We start from the raw sequence: 12,388 nt of genomic DNA on the forward strand, positions 1-12,388 counted from the left end.
CGTTGCGATAGCCATTTTCGCGTTGCGATAGTCAAATGAATGTCTAATAAGTGATAACAACTGAACAGATCATAGCAATGTTCAAACTCAAGTTACTAATACATGCCTAACTGAAAATGTTAAAAGTGCACACATAAAATACACATAATGCAAGTTTTGTTAACATATATACTCCTTTTGGTTTGAAAATGTTTGGTTAAGTACCTAGAATTCAATAATTGTTAAAAGTTTATGCATGTTAATCCTCGTTGCCTTTTTCATTTCGCATTGCGATTCTATCGTTGCGATTTGCATTTCACATTGCGATGGTCAAATGATTGCCTTTCGCAACACGATTCTGACTTTCGCAACGAGATAATACAGAATCACAATGCGAGTTTCAAAGTTCGCAACAGGTTTTAGTTTCGCAAGCCAAATTTTTTGTGTATATATATACGCAGCATCAACAACTCATAACCTAAATCCCTAAATCGCAACTCATTCCATCTCCATCTATCACTCTCTCCGGCGACATCCGTTCCTATATCCAACGACATCCTTCCCCATCCGGTAACAGGTCTTAGTTTCGTATCTCGTTTGTTTAGTTACAAACATGAAATCATCTAATGTTGATCATGTTTGGATAGATTTGTGTTTTGGAGGGTTATGGAAGAATGTTCATGGTGTTTTACAATATATGCCTTTACCCATGAATCTTCAACTAAAACTGTCATTAAAGAAGTTAACTTATGAAACCCTAATGTTACATGTTTCAAAGAAATTGAATTTAGAGCCCCTAAGTGGATTTAGGCTATCTTATCAGAGAAATGGTAAAGTTTATTTGTTAACCTACAATGAAGATGTTGAACGATTCATTGCTTACATTAATATTTCAAGTGATGATGTTACATTGTATGTTGTTGAACCTAGAAGTAGTATTGTTGGGTCAGTAGCGGGTAGTAATCAACTAAGTGGGTCTCAAAACCCACAGCCTTTCACTAATCCAAATCCAAATCAACTTTCAGCACCAAATTCCGGTTTTCGTATTGACCAATTAGACGATGATGAGCCAAGAGAAAAAATTGTGAGTACTAGTCAGTATTCGAAATTTAATCTGCGTGTAATGATTTTGATATTGGTCAATACCTGAATTTTGATGATGAAACACCCGTTGCCGAGGAAGATGTTGTTGATGATAATGAGGAGGAAGTTACGACTGTGAATGAACATGTTGAACATCCATTCTGTAATTCATATAATCCTGAAGAAGAAAAAGAAGAAGAAAAAGTCCCCGAAGAAAAGAAAATACCACGGGAGTATAACTGTAATATGCCAGAATTACTTCAGCTACCGGAAGAAGAGTTGGCAAAGAAAGCAGTTGATTGTTACACAAAAGTTATTCGTATCAAGAAAGATGATTGTTTTGATACAAAGGAAGAATTGAAGATAGCTTTGTATACGAAATGTGTGGAAGATGGCTATCAACTAAAAGTTAACAAATCAAGCAAAGATCGTTTCGAAACAAGGTGTACGATTGACAAAAACTGTACGTGGCGTATGATTGCAAAGAGGATAAAAGATTGCACAATGTTTCAAGTTAGGACTTTTATTGATAAACATACATGTTCAAGAACCCAAGTTTTTCCTCACCATAGACAGGCAAACAAAAAGGTGTTGGGTGGTTTTCTGTCTGAGTTAATGTTTTTGAATGGCAGGGTATATCGGGGACATGAAATTATGACTGACATGAATGCTCGGTTCAAGATTAGTATATCATATTCTCAAGCTTGGAGAGCCAAATGTTATGCCTTGGAATTGTTGAGGGGGTCGCTAGAAGCATCGTTTGCCCAACTGCCAGCTTATTGTCACAATTTAAAGCTGAAAAATCCTGGGTCGGTAACTCATATCAAAACAGATAGAGATGGACGCTTTGAGTTGCTGTTTATCGCCATTGGTGCTGCGGTTAGTAAATCAATATAATTATGTTGACCCATTTCTGTTAGTTACATGTATTTCACATTTAAATGAATATATTTCTTGTGTATATTATTTTGTAGATTCGTTCGTTTATTACTTGCATGCGCCCAGTTATTATAGTTGACGGAGCACATTTGAAAGGTCGATACCTTGGAGTAAACTTATTAGCAGTAGCCATGGATGCTAACAATGGGATATTGCCAATAGCTTACGGGGTTGGCAAATCTGAAACCTCTGATTCATGGACATGGTTTATGGGGCATCTTAGGGATTGCATAGGTCCTATTAGCAATCTGACAATCATATCCGATAGGGCAAACTCAATTGACAATGCTGTTAGAAGGTGTTTACCAGATGCTTTTCATGGACTTTGTGGTGTTCATTTGTATAGAAATCTAAAATCAAGGTCTGCTGGTATAAAAAAGCACAAATGGACATACTGGAATGCTGTAAAGGCTTATCGGGAAGTGGATTTCAATAAGCATATAAACTGTTTAAGACATGTTTTGCCTCAGTGTGCTCAAACACTAGAAGATGTCGGGTTTGAAAGATGGTCAATAGTACATCAACTTGGAGCAAGATATGGTTTCATGACGTCTAATAGTGCAGAATCAATTAACGCTCTAAGTCGTCATTCTCGGAAATTACCCATTACTATGTTAATGGAGTTTTTTCGAGCCTCTATTCAACAGTGGTACTACAAGAAAAGAAACCATGCAGGTATTATTTCTTTGAATTCGTAACTTATCATATATTTTACTAAGTATTATTTATTTAAATTTACAGGAACATTGGAACATCGTGTTACACCATGGACTGAAAAAAAGATAACGAAACGTGTTGTGAAGTTAACGTCATGGAGAGTTGAACCATGTTCAAACACTTTGTTTGAAGTACTGGATAATAACTTAAATGGGCTTGTCGATCTAAATGCAAGGACGTGTAGTTGTATGAAATGGCAAACATCTGGTTATCTGTGTGGCCATGTTATAAAAGTTGCTCTTCATCTAAACCAAGATGATTCAAGCACATACGCTATGGATTGCTACACTACAGAAGTATATCGACAGACTTATGCCGAGATTGTCTACCATATTTCACATCCTTCTGAGTGGGACATACCAGATGACTTACAAACAGTTTTGCCACCAGCCATGGACAGAAGGCTACATGGCCGACCAAAAAGTCACGATCGTATACCGTCTAAGGGTGAAGAGAAGAAGAGATCGACATGTAGTCGGTGCAAGGAAAGTGGTCATACAAGGTTGACATGTGGATCACCAGTGCCATCACAATCATCTTTTCCTCTACCAAAATATGGATCATCATCAAAATCCAAAGCTCATATGGTGTCAAGAAAAAGGCAATCAAAATCGCAATCATCTTTAAAATCCCAATCACAACTGGCTTCACCTTTTGGGACTGTTAACTTAGGTGATTTTTAAATGCAAACGTTGTATTATGTAGATTTTATGTGTGAACTTTTAACATTTTTAGTTAGGCATGTATTAGTAACTTGAGTTTGAAAATTGCTATGATCTGTTCAGTTGTTATCACTTAATAGGCAATCATCTTAATGTCTATCGCAACGCGGAAATTACTATCGCAATACAAAATGAAAATCGCAACGAGAGAATCGTAATGCGAAATGAAAATCGCAACGCTAATTTCGCAATGCGAAATGAAAATCGCAACGAGGGAATCGCAATGCGAAATGAAAATCGCAACGCGAATTTAATTTCGCGTTGCGATTTTCATTTCCGCGTTGCGATTCTCTCGTTGCGATTTTCATTTCGCATTGCGATAGTACTTTTTGCCTTCAACATAATGCAGATTGAAATCAACAAAATCAACCATTACATTTCAATCAATTAAACAAGCACAAATAAGAATTATGTTAACATCAATTAAACAAATCAACTTTTACAAATCACCTTTTACAAATCAATTAAACAATCAAAAAATAAGCAATAATTATTAGAGAAAATAACACTTCTACTATTGAATCAACTTTTGCAGCCATACATCATTTTCACGCAGCTCACTTCTGAGATTAACCTGCATAAACCAAACATTTGCTCAAACAACACTTTCTACACATCTAAAACCTACAAACAACAAATTATTGAATTCTAGGTACTTAACCAAACATTTTCAAACCACAAGCCTATAAACATACCAATTGTTTATGGACATTTTTATAACGCGGATGCAGGTAGGCAGCGTCTCGTATATATTGATCTAGCCATATAATGTCGAAACCACAAGCCTACTGCAGCTCTATCTATATCGGTGAGAGGTAGATACTTTATACTTCCTGTGATCAAACGGTCCAACGCCAAGCATACGAGGGGACCACAATCCCCTCTGGGTCATTTCGTTTGTTGTGGTGCGGTCTCGTCTCTGCTAACTGTAATATTGAGCTTCTTTGGCTTCTTGTTTCCAGAACGAGTCCATCCAAGAATTTAGCCAAATAAGAGCTCTTAAATCAGCCAATGATATGTAATTTATCATGCTGTCATATACTATTGCCTTAAGGGATGGGATCTGAAGCTCGACGAGAAGCCAATAGTTACGTTCCAAAACAGGGATAAACACCTACAATCATAAGTAATAATTCATTCATTTGCGCACTTATTTATGAATACCTTTAAACTCAATCTAAAATAAACACTAACCTTATCGACCTCTCACCATGCAGGATAAAGTTTAGCTTGTCCATTGCCCAACGCAAATGATTCATCTCGTTGATTCTTCAAGTGAACGGCGTTAAAAGACGTCGACATAATTGTATATCGTGTATTTCTTTTATTTTCCTTAAGTTTCCTAATTATTAGAAGACGTGACACCCACACATCGATATGTTGTTTTACAAAAAAAGACATATATTAGTAACTTACATAAATTTACAAAAAAACAATCAAATGAAAATATAAGAAAAATATAAGACTTACCCCTCCATCGAAATAGCCATTGTCTTCGACCCCTAATAATACGCCCCACCAAGACCGATCAAGCAACAAATAGATATCATCATTGAGCTTGCATATGTCAGTGAAACACCCCTGGCTTCGCTCATGTAGATAAAAATCAACTGCGGTCTTAGCCCAAAGGGTGTTATCCAGAATTGTGTCCGGTAGTTGTTTCCTCTCCTCTTCAGATACCGGTATGGTACTGGCTGGTAACTCATACGAGAGCCAACTTGAATCCATCATGTCCGGCACGTCAGAGGGTTTCTCAAGAATCCTACATATGACGCCATGTGAATCGGGCTCTTGAATGGTGGGAGGGACCTCTTCAACGATGACAGTGGCCTCTTGAACGGTGGGAGGGGACTCTCGAGGAATGATAGGGGCCTCTTCAACGATAGGAGTGGACTCTTGAGGGATGACAGGCGAGTCGGGCTTCTTCTTGCGGTGTCTTCGCACTATTGGGGTATACGAAGACTTAATAGCACGTGCACGCCGTCTGATGCGTGAACTCTGTCGTGCAAGAAAAACACGACGTAAAGCATCCACCTTATCGGTCCGCTAAATAATTAAATACAAATATCAGTAAATAAACAGACATGATATTTAAACAGTGAAAACAAAGATAAATATATTTCAAACTTTCAACCAAAAGACAAAACAAAGACAAATACTAACTTCACAGTGTTAAAGTAAAAAGTTTAGCAGTTTTGGCAGCAACCGAATAAATTTACTAAGCAATCTAAGTGAAATGGTTAATTTAAGTGAAATTACGAGTAAATTTATCATCAAGTTAAATATGGAAAATCTTAAACTTACCTCGTTGCGTAGAGTATGAACCTCATTCTGCAACGATACTACCATCTCACGTAGAGCGGTAACCTCACCACGTAAAGTAGACACCTCCACACGTCATGCACCATCGTTATTAAGTAGAGTACCGATCTCCTCACGCAAGGCATTGACCTCATCACGTAACTCCCTTAACTCATCCCATGGAGGTGGAGAATAGGGAGATATAAGTCGTGGAATCTTTGCCGGTCGCCTATCATGAGGTGATGGTGGAGAAGAGGCTCGATGATGTGACGGGATAGGTGATGGCTCTCGTTGTAGAGGTGTATAGTCGGGTCGATCAGGTGATGGCTCTCGAAGTGGAGGAAGTGAAGGCTGCTCATCATTCGTGCCATCAAGAAAACGCTGACTAGCTTGCCACCAATCAGTGGCAAGCTCAGCCTTCGTGGGTATCAGTCTCATTAATGGAATGTTGGCCTCCTAAAAATATAAAAACTCAAACAAAGTTAAACGTCTACTATTAATAACTTGTTTATATATGATAGTATTTGTGTTAACTTACATTATTTATTGTCGCATATGGTATTAAGTCTTCCCAATCCAACAGACGTTTCCTCTTCCAGGAAATAGCCCTGGGAATATCATTTGAAGTTTTTATTGCATATGTCTTCATGGCGGGAAAGGCCTCGAATATCCAAATCTACAAACAATATAATAACAAACATTAGTAATTGTTAAATAATTAATTATAATTTTGAAAATATTATATAGAAATTCTTACCTTAAAGGCCCAAACAAAGCCTGACAAAGTGTATTTCGACCCATCGCCCCGCAAACTTTTGCGGTCATCAAAGGCAGACGACAACTTAGTCCAGGTAGCTTTCCATATATACGAACCCCACAGAAACAGATTCCATGCATTTAGGTCATCTACCAATAATATTAGCTCCTGAGGAATAGGTTGTCTGGCCTCTCTACCTAAAAAGCCGGCATACAAAAGTAGTAGAAGGCATACTCGGACAACATCGACGTCATTCATCCGAGTAAAACCATCTTTCTTATTAAACAATTTCTTCATGTCGTCGACGTGTAAGTTCGGCTTCTCTATTGACTCATCAGGAAAAACCCTGGATAACCATGATGGGCGGGTGATATGACGAGTGTACCGGCCTACATCATCGTGTCCGAATCGTAGACCAGTGATTAAGCAGAACTCCTTCCGCCCAAAACAAGTATACGCCGGTGGAAAATGAAACCATATCTCTTCCTCACCACGTTGTATACTGTCGGGTAGATCGCTAGTCATAGTCTGAAGCCACAAATGGGTCAAACTAGCATCTCCACCCGGATGCTGTACTCTCAGCCATGGCCCGAAGCAGGTTTCTTCAAACAATTTTCTTTGTGCAGGTGAAAGCTTCGAAGCAATTGTAGTGGCTAGGCTAACTTTATTCCTTAATGTCAATGAAGCCGAAAAAAATTTCTACAAAAAACAATAAACATACCAAGTTAGATATACCAAAAACTACACTGTCAAGATATACCAAAAACAAAACAATAAACATAAATAGTAGTTTATTCTTGAAACTAAAATTTGCAACACTGTTTTTGTCTTTTGGTTGAAATGAAAATCGCAACGAGATAATGAGAATCGCAACGCGGAAATGACTATCGCAACGATAGAATCGCAACGCGAAATGACTATCGCGACCAGACAATCGCAACGCGAAATGAAAATCGCAACCGCGAAATAAAAATCGCAACGCGAAATGAAAATCGCAATGCGATTTTTGTTTCGCGTTGCGTTTTTTATTTCGCGTTGTGATTCTCTCGTTGCGATAGTTATTTCCGCGTTGCGATTTTCATTCTCGAAACTATTCTTCTTCTGCATTACTTCAACCAAAAGACAAAACAAAGACAAATACTAACTTCACAGGCTAAACAGTTTAGCAGTATTGGCAGCAATCGAATGAATTTAATAAGAAATCTAAGTGAAATGGTTAATCTATTATTGAAATTACCAGTAAACTTATCATCAATCTCAATATGAAAAACCTAAAATAATGCAAAAATTTCAAAATAAAAATAAAAAAACTAACCCTCGGAGGTTGATTTTCCATTTCTGAATGATTGTGAGGGATTTTTGACTGTGAATGGTTGTGAGGGATTTCGCCGGCGATGGGGACGGAAATCTTCGGAGATGGGGACGGATTTCGCCGTAGAGAGTGAGAGATGGAGATGAGACTGAGTGTTGTGATTTTGGGTTTGAGGTTATGAGTTGCGATTACTGTGACGGTTCAGTTTCCGATTTATTAAGAAAAAATTCGTGTTTGGAATTTGAAAAAAAAAATACGCGTTAATACGAATGGCGCTATGTAAATCGCGTTGCGAAAGTCAGAATCGCGTTGCGAAAGTCAGTATCTCGTTGCGATTTTGTATTATCGCATTTCGATAGTAAGTATCGCATTGCGATAGTCAGTATCGCATTGCGATTTTCCCAATTCGCGTTGCGATTTACTTATTTGCATTGCGAATTGGGAAAATCGCAACGACACTGTATACCATCGCAACGCGATTTCCAACTATCGCAACGCGAAATGCAACGCGAATTTGCGATAATGGAGATCGCGTTGCGAATTAGCGATCGCATTGCGATTTTGTTGGTCATTTTTGCAAATCCGGAAAAAGTTGGTTAAAATCGTATATTATATGGGATTTTTGGTCACTGAGGTTATTTTCTCTAGTTGAAATCTAATCCGTGCATGGGCGTTAGATATTAACCCCTTTGTTTTTCTATCCTACATTATTGAAATCAAAATCAAACGTGCGTGTAATGAGAAACTAGTTGGTTTTCAGGCTGCCGAATAGTACGTGTGGTTGATATTAGTATTTGATAACAAAAAGTTGATTAGCATCTGGGAGTTTTCACCTGGCAATTCTATTTTTCCTTGAATTTCTTGTCTAAATTAACATGGACTCGTAATTTTGATGACCTTCCTTGTGTCTCGTCCTTTTTCTCATTTTGTTATGTAGCTAAGTAGAATAGGGTGATATCTTAGTTCCTGTTTACTTATTTTATGAAGCTGTTTCCGATAACAGCCTTCTGTTTTTTCCTGCCATCTTGTTCATTTTTCAATAAGTTCTTCATTTTTCATCATTTTCTAATTGTTTAATCCACTTATAAATCACCATCTTTGATAACCTTAGGAGCACAAGCATATGGATAGATGCAAAGGACGGTCGATTTAGCCATTGTTCACTGATTAAAAGGTTGCCAACATGGTGAGCTTACGTAGACGCAGACTCCTGAGACTCTGCTCTGGTAAATTTCAGTTGAGATGTTCTTTATCTTGTATAACTAATTGCTCCTATTGATATATATGAATGATTAGGAACATTTGCTATATTGTGTTATATAAAGTGTGTCCTTCAAGTGTTTGCCTTTCTAATTGAGTAAACTATGATAGAGTATAATCAAGTTCGAGATTATGATTGAATAATATCATTCACGAAATTCGGTGACCTTTTGTAGGGAAGTGTTCCTTTTTGACTCCACTTTCTAGATTCTTTGATAATGGAAATGTCCCTGAAAGTTCAAGCCAGAATGCAAAATCAGTTAGTGTGCATCCCATGCACTCAGATTCTGCCGACCACATGCACATGGTAAGTTTGCATTAATAATCGATTTATCAGGTGTGGCATTTAATGGTTTCACATGGTAAGATTGATCAGTGTGCTGGTATCAGTTGTTTGCATACAGATTTTTTTACCATCATGTACGAACCAGGCAGCTTGCTGATATTCTTTTTACCATTTTTCCCTCTTGGGCTAGGGATGCTTGCCTAAATGGTGCCTCATTAATTTATGTTAAGATTACTATAGCCACTTTTAGTTATTAACCAGTATCTGACATTTTTAGGAATATATATTGCGGATCATAAATCATAGTGCATTTCCCCAATCTCTTGTATCTCTGCTAATTTGAATTTGGTCTTTTTTTATTTCCATATTTTACAAAGGCTTGGTAATATTTAACTAAGTAAACATCATAGAATGTGTTTATTGATGATTACTGGTAGAGATTAGATTTTACCTTCATCATTGTTTTGCTATCTGTGTTTGCATTGCAGGGGTTACAATTGCATCTTTTCATGAGATCGGTCAATATTTATGTTTGGTTTGGTAGTTATTGTTATATGAACATCCAAGCCATCTATTGGTGGCATGTGTGGTTAGTGAGCTAAAAGGTGGATCTACATGAGAAAACGTAGGTGTATGTGCTACTCACCTTTTGCCTCATTTAACAGATCTGTATGAGAATCGTTGAATAGAAAGAATTATTTCTTCACTCATAACCGATAGAAAATATGCAATTGGTAGTGATGGTAGTTTTTCTTGTGTTTGCAACTTTGTCACATATTTGATCCTTAGGATTCCTAGGTTCCCGGGCCATAAAACTTGTTTAACATATCATGGTTCCTTTTCGAGCTTGAATCATAGGATAAATATTCAGTCGTCAATCAAAATGATATTCAAGTGCCTACATATTTGGCATACTGGCCAATTGCACTCTTGATCCAGAACATGTAATTGGAAATAAGCTGTTCGCATTACAAAATCGGTTTTACTGTTTGTGGATACCCTTTGCTGTTTTGGAATTTTAATAAATATTTTGTGTTTTTTCTTTTAGTTTATTTAATTGGCATGCATCAAAATGGAGGTTCATAATGAATATATTAAGCAATCATGATTCGGATTCTTAAGTTCATGATAGATAAACGCTAAGAGACATGCACTGTTCAATTCTGTCTTTTACTACAGATTATACTTAAATGTAACTATTTAATGCTCTCTCAGAAAAGCATTGCTAAGGTTAGCTGCGGGTCACCAATCATTTCTGGTTTTGGTTCTGGTTCATCAAAAGACCATCATAATCAACCATTTCCAGGTTTGTATCTCTGGAAACACATGTTCATTTGTTCACTTATATAGTTGAAACTGAAATTTTCACTTGTTTACGGCTTGTTGTTGCCTTTTCCTCCTTTCTCTATCCCCTCCTCTCATTATTTTCTTAACTTTTTTCTTTAATGATCAACATTTTTACTGCCATGTTATTTTTGGACTTTCCTTTATATCTCCTTTTAGGCTATCCTAGAGTGCTCCTTCTGGAAAAGGACACTTGAAATAAATCGAGAAGCAATTTCAGTGGGAGTCGGTGTTTTAACTTTTACCCCTTTTTGTTAGAATAAAGAGGAACTCATATATCTCGGAACTGAGTTGATGTTGTGCCACTTCCTTATTTAAACATGTAATTACTCATTAGCATCAAAGTCTGATGCTATGAGCCGTTTTAATTTCTACATTTTGACTGATGCCTGTGTACAATCTATAATCTATAGGGCAACCAATCAAACGAAGGAAGCGACACAGAAGGAAGCATGTTCAAAACCAAGAGCCTTGTCTAATGAGGGGTGTATACTTCAAAAACATGAAATGGCAGGCTGCAATAAAAGTTGACAAGAAACAAATTCACCTGGGCACTGTTGGTTCGCAAGAAGAAGCTGCCCGCTTATATGACAGGTAGTTGACTTTTATCTTGCTTGTAATTGTCTAGTTTGATGTAAATGCAAAAACCTTTAAGCTTCATATATTGTTGTCTGATACATACAAATGGTGTTCATTTATTTTCATGCTTAACTTGGAATGAGTTAAAATCGTTCTTCATGGCTATTAATGAATTTCTTTGAAAGTGCTCATGCACATTGATGATAAATACAATGAAGTGCTACTCATATGCAAATTCCACAAAAATATAAGATGTTATGTATGAAAAAGCGGTGAGTATATGTGATTATCTTTTTGTCTCTAAAGGACTAGTAAAGAGCTGAATTTGCCTGGAATTTTTGTTTGTTTGCTTTCAGTAGTTTTCACCGGCTTTTATTTTGTCAACGAATGTAAGTAAACAGTGCTGGTTTCTATCATTTTGTAATGTGCTAAGATGGTTTCCTAGCGTTGATTTTTGGTAATATAACCGTCTTACTGAGTAACTATGTTGATAGATAGACGTTTTTATATGTAGAGCCGCTTTCATGTGTGGAAGAGAGCCTAACTTTGAGCTTTCAGAGGAGGAAAAACAAGAGCTTAGAAAGTTCAAATGGGATGAGTTTTTGGCATATACTCGACATTCAATTGCCAATAAAAGTAAAAACCTTTTGTGTACTGCTTCTCTATCCTTATTATCTCAGCTGTAATCACTTGATAACATTCAATGGGTCTATTTTGAATGATGATTACAGAATACAAGCGAAAGCTCGGGGTTGGATCACAGAAAAGCACTGAACCTGAAATAGTGGACGGTCGTGACTGGGAACAGCATACAAGGAGTTAGGAGTCAATAGCTTCTCAGCTACCAAAGAATGAGGCTGAGTAATCTGGTTTTAGTAACTAAACTCTAGTTGCAGAGTCTCCATTTTTGGGTGTATAAAAGGCCCCCTATTCAGGCAACAAGCAATGATAAATCTCATTATTATCATCTTCTGGTAAGCAGATATCTAGTGTTTAAATCCCAAATAAGTGGTAAATACTACTTGCATCATCAGCCTGCACCATTGTTATTAGACTAATCGAAGGCATGCAAAATGATTATTGCTAAAAAAAATTCTATTTAAAAAAAA

The 12,388-nt window shown here is 37.0% G+C and overlaps 2 protein-coding genes across 3 annotated transcripts in view; one reads left to right on the forward strand and one right to left on the reverse strand.

Annotated features, from left to right (window-relative positions):
* Positions 1-3,574, reverse strand: part of LOC120127089 (GTP cyclohydrolase 1-like) — a 24,649-nt gene extending 21,075 nt beyond the window's left edge. The window contains exon 1 of the mRNA XM_039145090.1: positions 3,569-3,574. The gene's annotated coding sequence lies outside the window, so the exon portion shown is untranslated. The remainder of the gene's footprint in view (positions 1-3,568) is intronic.
* LOC120127091 (ethylene-responsive transcription factor-like protein At4g13040) overlaps positions 1-12,388 on the forward strand; it is an 18,334-nt gene extending 5,946 nt beyond the window's left edge. The window contains exons 1-7 of one of the 2 annotated variants that reach the window (XM_039145095.1): positions 8,498-8,538; positions 8,922-9,036; positions 9,247-9,377; positions 10,572-10,662; positions 11,114-11,294; positions 11,794-11,915; positions 12,011-12,388. In XM_039145095.1, coding sequence (XP_039001026.1) covers positions 8,994-9,036; positions 9,247-9,377; positions 10,572-10,662; positions 11,114-11,294; positions 11,794-11,915; positions 12,011-12,102 — 660 coding nt within the window. In that variant the 5' untranslated portion in view covers positions 8,498-8,538; positions 8,922-8,993 and the 3' untranslated portion in view covers positions 12,103-12,388. Of the gene's footprint in view, positions 1-8,497; positions 8,539-8,921; positions 9,037-9,246; positions 9,378-10,571; positions 10,663-11,113; positions 11,295-11,793; positions 11,916-12,010 lie in introns of those variants that run through there. The other variant, XM_039145094.1, reaches the window with a different exon arrangement.

This window comes from Hibiscus syriacus, unplaced genomic scaffold, assembly GCF_006381635.1.
Source record: "Hibiscus syriacus cultivar Baekdansim isolate YM2019G1 unplaced genomic scaffold, ASM638163v2 tig00110462_pilon, whole genome shotgun sequence".
NCBI classification, from domain to species: domain Eukaryota; kingdom Viridiplantae; phylum Streptophyta; class Magnoliopsida; order Malvales; family Malvaceae; genus Hibiscus; species Hibiscus syriacus.